Source organism: Quercus robur, chromosome 2 (assembly GCF_932294415.1).
Source record: "Quercus robur chromosome 2, dhQueRobu3.1, whole genome shotgun sequence".
NCBI classification, from domain to species: Eukaryota; Viridiplantae; Streptophyta; class Magnoliopsida; order Fagales; family Fagaceae; genus Quercus; species Quercus robur.
This window is the reverse complement of record NC_065535.1, coordinates 17009008-17018904: the sequence shown is the minus strand read 5'-3', so window position 1 is coordinate 17018904 and position 9897 is coordinate 17009008. Positions and strand designations below refer to the sequence as shown.

The following is a 9897-nucleotide window of genomic DNA, read 5'->3' as shown; positions in this document are numbered from 1 at the left end:
TATTTATTTATTTATTTGTTTTAAATAACACTAAAAGCCAAACTAATTTTTTAGTTAACAAAGTTTTGAAGCTATTTGGGTATCTAACAACTTGAGACCAAAAGACTCAATTTTGGAGTTATAAATTGAGTATAACTTACTTGATTTTCCCATCATGCAGCATTTAAGGTGGATACTTGGTCCATGTAGGCATCGAACTCGAGTTCTGTCATCTAGAAATCGAGTCTTACGAACTCAATTTAGTTTTGCTTCCTTTTGCTTCAAGAATTGGAGACAAACTTTCTTGTTCTTCCAAGCCCCAAAAACCCATGAACAAATCCAAATACAAAACCCAAAACAACTACCTGATCGGATTGGATCTTCTCCTCTAGTAAGATCTTCTCGCTGCCATTGCTTGAAGCTTTTGTGAACACTTATTAAATTATTCAAAAATAGAATAAAATTGGTTGTGTTAGGTTGATACAAAATATGCTCATTTCAACCCATTTAAAAAAAAAAAAAAAATTCAAAATCTTTGTTTGACTTAAGCTTATAAATTCAACTTTTAGATTTTATGTACAGTTTTTAAAAATTTCATTCAATTTCTTAAAGTGCATGTATACTTTAGCAAAAAACTAGATAAAATATTTCTAAACAGACACAAAATTATTGGGCCTTGATTTAAAACCTAAAATGATCCATTGAAAATACAAATGGAGATTTGTCATCTATCCTAAGATGGTTTCTAATAGTATTTTCAAATTCTAACCCAAATTTGACTTAATTTTTTTTTTTTTTAAATCTACATTTCTATTTTACCTACCTAGTTTAAATCATTTTCAAGATACTTTTATGTTTTCTCTATTCCATTTAAATATCCATTCAAAATTCATTTTTTATATTTCTTTTCATATTGTGAACTAAAACCCATCACCTTTTGTTAAAAAAATAAGTGATTGGTTTAGAGAGTTACAATGGCTCACAAGGTGAGGAAAGACACCGTAATAAATGTGAAAGAGCAAATAATTAAGATTTAAGATTTTTTTATTTTTATTTTTATTTTTATAGATAGTTATAGTTTGTTTTGCTAATCTCGCAACTTAAACTATTTTTCCCTAGATCCCAAGCACTTTATACATAAAGAGGTGCCAATTAAGTTATAAAATCCTTGACTTAAAGAGAGTTTGTTAGAGCATTTTGAGTTTGGATTTGTAAAAAATGGAGAAAGTGAAATATAAAAGAGTTTGTTGGACATACTCTAAGTCCTAAATATTTTTTTGTATATGTGTTCTCACAATGTCATCTTTCTCCCCAGTTCCACATTGTTGTAACCACGAATTATCAAAAATAATGTCATCTTTTTTTTTTTTTTTTTTTTTATACTAAATTACACTTATGACCTTTAAAGTTTGAGATTATTTTTCATTTTGGCCATGTATATTTTAAAATTTTCAATTTGATTCTTCGTTTTCATTTTGTTTTCATATTGACCATGCCATCCATTTTCGTTGGTAATATGATCGTTAAGTGCCCATCATGTTGAACTATTTTATGAAATCCTAACTTTGAAATGTTGTAAAATGCAGGAATTTCATTGTTGTAGGAATATATATATATATATATTATGGACAATCAAATTACTAGAGAAAATGAATGGCAAGATTAATGTAAAATAGTATCAAATATGAAGAGTCAAAATAAAATTTTTTGAAAATAAAAACAACCTCAAGCTTGAAGGTTAAGGATCAAAAGTATTACATAACTCTCATATTTTATTTCCTAGCAAGCTGCAACTATTCGGACATGATGAGCCCATGTCTAGAATCTGTAGAAAAATCCAGCCACAATCCAGCTAAGGTTGAGAAAACTTATTACACGTCTAACTATAGTTATAATCGTGGCTTGTGGATCCATCTTGAATTGTATAGCTCGACCTAGATCTTTCTCTCGACCTGTTACGATGGTTCTCACATGCTATCTAATTATCTTTCCTAGCCAACAAATATTCAACTTTCTTAAAAATAAAAATAAAACATGACCCATATGACAGTTGTGTTTGGTATTGGCTTAAAAAGCCAGTTTTTTTTTTTTTTTTTTAAATATTTAGTTTATTTTTGTTACTATTTAGCTTATTTTTGTTAATATTTATAGGTTTCATTGCACTTTTTGTATTATTCATGGGTCTTATTGTACTATTTCAGTTACCTTTTAGCTTTATTTATAATACTTTCGACAAAATGTTTTTAATTTCAGCTAAATAAGTTGTTTTCAAACATATCATCCAGAAAAATCCATTCCGTGTTTCACAATTTTGTATTTTATATTTACAATTCTAGCCCAAAGATAATTGTAATCGGACCGGTTTGGATGATTTAGCCCAATCTAACCGGACCGGACCTATTTTACATTGGATAAGTTAGAAATGGGCCTGGCTGCCTAATTTATTAGGGCAGGAACCGGTCAATCCACCCTAAAGTTTGATCCACATTATCATATTTTGTGGGTTAATATTCAACGTAGAAAACCAAGTCATTTTATTCAAATACTTGCAGAATGGTAGAAGAAAAAACTGATTGTGGCCAAGCCAACATTCCTTGTCTTTCTACAGTTCCACTTGAACTGGATACTGTGCTAATGAGTAATGAATGTGCTGCAATTTTTGCAGTTCTACGTACAAAAGAAACTCTAGCTGATTCAAGTGTTCTCAAAGTGTTGTAAAATCCAAGATGCAACAGCCAGCAGCTCAAGCCTAAGCAGTTCAAGAGTGTCAAGCTACAGTTAGATTGGAAACAAAGTTACATAGCTTTCACGGGAAAAACTTAGGTGCTCTGAGAGCAATGCTCCCTCCTCTCACATGAGGGGTGGGCCCCATGTGGGAAAAACTTAGGTGCTCTGAGAGAAATGCTCCCTCCTCTCACATGAGGGGTGGGCCCCATGCGTGGTCCCACCATGAGGCCCACCCCTCATGTGAGAGAAGGGAGCATTGCTCCCAAAGCATGTAAGAATTACCCAACTTTCACATGGTTTTTTGTCAATACCCCTGTCTGAGCTTATCACGTGTGTCACTTATCCATTGTATATACATGTGAATAAAAAAAAAGTAACAAATTAAATATACTTGCATATAATTTTTAGGCGCATTATATTAAATTTTTAATTAAATTCAAAATATGATTGAATTGACCAATTCAATATGAATACAAGATAAGATAGTGTTGAGTATTCTCTTTTTCCTAACGATAATTAAATTTTTAAAAGAATATTATTTCTCACCCCCCACACACAATACACACTTTCACACTTTCTCCACATTTTTCATGGAATATTCACATTTTTTTCACTCCAGACTCTAGAGAACATGCCTTCTATGACAGTTTTGACCGTTATTCGTTAAATAATACATAAAAAGAATCTACCGAAAGAGGAGGGAGAAGCAAATATCTGTTTTTCCTTAAATTCATTGTTGTGAACAAGGTTCTTTCAGTACCAAAAATAAACTCATAATTGTTTTCACAACTCTCTTATATAGCCAACTATAATTAATTGCATATTACTTTCACATGATCCATGGACACATCATTTTTTTCTCAAACTTTCACAGTTAGCCACAAAAGGAATTGCGGCAAAAATTGTACATTTTTGTGATACTAGATTTTTTGCATAAAAAATTCGGTGACCGACTTGTAGCTTTAGTTACTTACCACAAGATTAAACGACACTGCACGCCCCCGCGTGTCTACAATTGATTGCGGCTAAGCTTTCCCTATGGACAAAGGAAAGAATAGAATACCAAAAACAAAAACAAAAACAAAACAAAAAAGTCTCAAACTTTCATCAGTCAATTTCCTCCGCAGGCAGCAGGAAACTTCCTTCACGCGCTGCCGTAAAGCTAAATCCAACTCATTTGTCTTATCAACAATTGAAGAGCCGGCTAAATATCAATCTCATGATAGCTCAACACCGTGTCCCGTGTAACTTATCCGGTTTATATATATATATATATATATATATATATATATATACCTATTGAAGGACCATAACTTTGCCAACTCGTAAAGACCGTAACTTATAAAAGTTTGCACGAATTTCTTGTCGTGTGCTACAAAATATCCTCAGTTATTTCATGCTTTATTTCTCCTTTCCTTTTTAGGATTCATTTTCCTCGTCTCTGTTTCGCTTTCAAATAATCATTTATAGCAAATTTCTCTCTTATATATATAGCAAAGGGGAAGAGCCAACCTTGTTCTATTCATTCAAACTAATTTCAAGTTCAGGTTTATGCACAAAATTTCAAAGTTCTTTGATTTAGCAAACTTCCTTCCATTAATCTCAGGTTTCATCATGAAGACCGCACACACACACGATGCAGCTTCTTCGTCGTCTTCTTCTTCTTCTTTCTCTTCTCCAACTATAATATTGGAAGAAAAGCGTACTTCAACTTCACCCAAAAAATCAGTTTTAAGAAGTTTAAGTTGTAAATTGTCTTCAAGAAGAAAGGCCAATAAGCTCTCTCTTTCATCAAGCAAAAACTACAGCAATGAGCTCCAAAAGGTGTTCAATTACTTTGATGAGGATGGGAATGGTAAAATATCTCCTTCTGAATTACAGAGCTGCGTGAGAACTGTGGGGGGCGAGCTGTCAATGGATGAGGCAGAAGCAGCTGTGAGAGCAGCTGATTTGAACGGAGATGAACTGCTCGACTTCGAGGAATTCCAGAAGCTAATGGACGGAGGAGGAGAGGAAGACAAGAATGAGGAGCTCAAAGAGGCTTTTGGCATGTATGAGATGGAAGGATCGGGTTGCATCACTCCCACAAGCTTGAAGAGGATGCTCAGTCGACTCGGTGAGTCCAAGTCCATTGAGGATTGTAAAGCTATGATTCGAATGTTTGATCTCAATGGAGACGGCGTCCTAAGCTTTGATGAGTTCCAATCTATGATGCGTTGATTAATTCATATCTATTACTGTTCGCCGTAAATATTTGTACGATTCCTTTGGTGATTGGTTTTTTGTTTTGTTAACACTTCATTCTTTTGCTTGTTACACATTTGTAAGGAATATATTTCCATAATCTTGTAGAATAATCAGCTTATATTTTTCGACCTTTGTTTATACTGATGTATTATACAATATTCACTCGTTCAATCCTACAATATTCTATATATGTTTAGGCCCGCCAAAAAGGAAGTTTGAAATAACTAGTTAGTAAAGTAATAACACTCCAACTACCCGATGGCTAATCAGGTTCTGAAACAAACTTTCGGTATTTAGTATTTATATAAAATTTTATATACTTTACCGCACATATTACAACAACTTGTGCTTGTGTTAAGTGATAATTAGATTGTTTTTCACCAAGTCCTAGTGATGGCCTCATATGTAAGTGATCTAATCCAATCTTAAATTGGCAAAAGTGAAAATTGTGGCAAAATGGGTAGGAAAGTGTGTGATCCTAAAAGAGTTGTGTTTATATTGACAGCTCTTGTGATTAACAATGGATAGGGGATTCAGTACACTTATTGAAGAGCCTTGTTCACTCAATGCATCATTTTTAATTAGCGCGCACACTCTTTCTCATGTTCTCACTGCTCATCAACAGACCATAGCTTCTCTCTCTCTCTCTGCCACCAAATTGGTCTAAAAGATCTTGTAATCTTCAATGGGGAGAACAATGAATCCTCAAGTAGTGGTGCGAGGTTGGGCCGACTGTGAGAACAATGATGTTGCGATTTAATAGATTTGCAGCGGTGTGAGACTAGACCGACGCTTAAAACAACGATGTTGCACTGGTGATTAATTTGATGTTGGATCTGGTTGGGTTGATTTAGTTTTGATATGGTTGTGTTTTATTTTTATCTAGTTTGATGGTGGGTCGGCAACACTGATGGATGTTTGTAGGTGGTGATTTGAGAAAAAAAAAAGTGAAATTGGAGAAGGATGAGGTGAAAACAAATATTTAAGAAGATATGAAATAAGTTTTAAATGAAATTGTGATAGAGCATTGAAACTAATATAGCTATTTGTAAACAATAGATTAGCTAAATTAATAAAAGTGAAAATTTTAGACTAAGTTTAGCTAAAAATTCATTGAGGCTGATGTGAATGCTTAATGAATCTAAATTTTTCATATTAGTATGAGTTCTAAACATTATTTAGATACCTTCACAAAAACACAAAAAAAAAAGAAAAAAGAAAATGCCATCTTCACAAAGCAATATACTTTTGAAAGCAAGTGACAAGGAAACAACACTGACATTTACTAACACATGTTATGGACACATAAATAAGTATATTATTGCTTACATACATAAAAGGAAAGAAACAGAAATCTCTGAAATTGAGTGTCTATTCTTTTGAGGTTAACCACAACTTTGCAAGGAATAGCGTTGTTGTAGTGCTCACACTGACACGCCCGATCCTCGCAAACCTTATCTTTAGGTGCAGAGGCAATGCACGAGGAACTCAGTTTTCCTGCTACGATTGGAAAAATTACTGCCAATTCGCTTGCATTACTTGATTACCTTTACTACCAAGTTGAGGTCTTGCTTGCAGTAGAACATTAATTTGGTGCTTGCTTGATTTGAATATTGTTAAACATTCTTAGCTAGCGCTAGATCTTTGGGTCTTCTACAACGATTCTTAGTCTATCCCATGCTCTGGACCTGGAACAAGAGAATGCCCGTGTAGTTTGGGTTGGGCATGGGGCTAGCTCAATACAATTTGAGCATGCTAGGGATAAGCCTTACAAAACTGAGGAGTAGTCAATAAAAAATATTGATTTAAACATTCATTTATTATGTTTCGGTGCCATATCAGTTTCTAAGTATTTTGTAATAACTTTAGCATTTTTCATTTATTTAATGGTGATTGGGTTGAATTTCTATTAATCTTAAATTTTTTTGTTGTAAAAAATGCTAAAATTAGTCCAAATTTTACAACAAAAAACTTACAAAATAATGTAAAAAATAATGCAATTGGTGGTACTTCAAAACGATAACAAATGAATATGAATTATATTTTTCTTATGATTGGTGACAACAATTTACACAACCTAAAAAATTAAATTTGTAAATTTAGAGTATCTCCAATAGATTAGCAAAATCTATTTTTTGGAGAACAAACCCCAAAAATCAACTCTAGCATATTCTCCAAATGCAAAACTTTTCCAATTTTTTTTTGAAGTTGCTACAGTGCTTCTCTAGATATAAAAAATACTGTACTAACTCCAAATGAATTTTTCTACTTAAAAAAATCTTACAACTCAATAAAAAATAATTCTTTCTCTCTCCTCTCACAACGGCTACAAAAATTCACAGCGGCTACAAACACAACAATCCTTTCTCTTAAACATCTCTAAACTCAAGCATAATCAAAATACAAACTCAAAAACACAATCTTAAAATTAATCAAATCATAACAATAAAAGAAAAAAGAAAAGAAAAGAAAAAGACAAAGAGCTAGCAACGGTGGAGCAAGCAAGATTCTACATCTGCCTGTATCCTTCGATCAACGGTGGAGCAAGCAAGATATCTCTCGCTTGTTCTTTCTCTGTTTCTTATCAAATAGAGACCTAGATAATGTTCTAGAATCAAGTACAAAAAGAAAAATTAGAAAAAGAGAGAGCTAGAGAAAGAAAGAGAGAGAGAGGGCGAGAGAGATGGAGAAAGTGCTCTGGAAAGACTAGAATCAAGTAGAAAAAGAAAAAGAAAGGAGCTAAAGTGGATATACATGTGTGGTAGAGAAAAAAAAAAAGAAAAAAAGAAAAAGAAAAAAAAAAGGTACGAATGGATAAAATTGAAAGGAAAAATAATATAAAAAATAAGAAATGACAATTAAGAAATGCTACCACAATATTTTCACAATAAATTTTAAGTAACAGATTGTTATTAGCTAATATTAGTGAGTAAAAAAATAATTTCAGTAGTGAGTTCAAATTAAAACTAGTAACAACTTTCCACATAAGATTTTGTTGTGATTCTTACGAAAATATTACGAAAAATGTTGTACATATAATACTTCTTATTGAAAAATATAATTGCTAAGAATGAACATAGGAAGAATAAAGGATGATTAAAAAAAATAATAAATGAATGAAAAAATAATATTTAAATAGGATGAAAAAATAGACGAAGAATCTTTTAAAAAGTGTATTCAAAAAAATAGATAACTAAAAAATTAAATATCACTCTTTGCTGTCTAAACAATACAAAAATTTAGATAAATAGGCTCAAACCTCACAGATTTGGGAGGGCTTTCACTTGTTGGGGGTCTCAGACCTGACCCGAGTCAACTAGCTGGGCCTAGCTACCTGCATGATGTATCCAAGCTTCCATGTTTCGTACAAGTTTAAAATATAGTAATCTTTTTTCTTTTCTTCTGTTGCTAGAAAACACGCTTTCTTCAGACAGTTTTGACCGTCAATTGTTAAATATTAAATATCTTACAAAGGAAAGGCAGAGAGAAGCAAAGTTTAGGCGCGTTTGTTACACGAGTTTGACATATTTTTAATTTTTCAATAATATTATATGTATTTTTATACACTTTTTTATTCACGTATATTTCTAAAAAGAATTTTGCTAATGTGTATTTTAAGGGCATATAATAATTTTCATTTTTGAAAATTTTTTTTTCGAAAATTGAAAAAATATTGACAACTTTTTCAAATTCCGAAAAAATATTTAAAAAAATAGATAGTTTAATATGTACCCTAAGGACACACATTAACTGAACTCTTTAAAAAAAATAAAAACTGTTATTTAAATACCCATACAAAATGAGCACTTAGCCTGCGTTTGGATTGCGCTGAAAACCAGTGCGTTTACGTTTTCCAGTTTTTTTTTTTTTTTTTTTTTTTTTTCACGCGTTTTTGAGCTTTTTGAGTGCTGCGGTTACTGTTCATGTACTGTTTAATGAACAGTAACCGCAAATTTTGACTTTTCCAATTTGTTTCCGCCCATCACAGCACATTATGTACTGTTCACAGACCCACAAATTTCACTTTTCAATAACTTTTTCATTAAAAATGGGTCCCACAATACTATTAACACATTTAAAAATTATTTTGCTACAGTGTTTTTCAGTTTTCAGTTTTCAGTTGTATCCAAACGGACCCTTAATACCTATTTTCCTTTATTTGATTGTTGTAAATAATTCCAATGACCATGTGTTTACCTACCGCTATTCTACGTCACTGCAGAGTGCCTCCAAGTCTACAATTACGATTACAAATGTGTAATCAATCGCAGTTAAGGTCTCCCTACGGTCAAAGGAAACAACGGTATTAGGGGAAAAATTTGAAAATTCCCGAAGTGTCCCAAAAAGTCTCTAATATAGTTTGTGTTTGGAAATTATTGAAAAAGTTTTGTTTTGTTTTTTTACCTTCTGTCTTACGTTTGTTTGTTTGTTTTATTTTATTTATAATTTTAAATAATATAATTTTTATTACTTTTTTTAAATAAGTTATAAAAAACTATATTTTTTGATAGAATCTTTGCAAGTAAGCTACTAAAAATAAATTATTCTCAAACGAACAATGATGGCTTTAGGAATTTTTTTAGAGTGATCATTAAGAAATTTAAATTATAAAAAATTTAATAAAGAGATCATTTAAATATATTAACGTCACAAAAAAATGCGCAAATATATAAATAGTATTACAATTTCTTTCTATTAATAAAGAGAAAAAGAGAAAATAGACGAATAACAAATAAAGTAGGAACTGAGAATGTTGAAATGAGAGTGATAAAGTGAGTGAGGGTCTGAAATAATAATAGATAAGAAAAAAATGGAGTTATTTGCTATAATTGAAAACCAAGTCGCTAAAGAGAGTAAAATTGTTGCAATTGCGCGCAAAACCAATGAGAGCGTAGCTGCCATCACACCAAGAAGAACTCACAACTAGTTTATCAAAAAAAAAAA

The 9897-nt window shown here is 31.9% G+C and overlaps 1 protein-coding gene across 1 annotated transcript; it reads left to right on the top strand.

The window, feature by feature from the left end:
* The first annotated feature begins 4017 nt into the window (after nucleotides 1-4017).
* Nucleotides 4018-5132, top strand: LOC126712684 (putative calcium-binding protein CML19). Its single transcript, XM_050412117.1, has one exon. The coding sequence runs from the start codon at nucleotides 4258-4260 to the stop codon at nucleotides 4924-4926; it is 669 nt and encodes a 222-aa protein (XP_050268074.1). The 5' UTR covers nucleotides 4018-4257; the 3' UTR covers nucleotides 4927-5132.
* The last annotated feature ends 4765 nt before the right edge of the window (nucleotides 5133-9897 follow it).

Excerpts from the sequence above, each read along its gene's own strand:
- LOC126712684 (XM_050412117.1), top strand. The coding sequence starts at position 4,258 with ATGCACAAAATTTCAAAGTTCTTTGATTTAGCAAACTTCCTTCCATTA.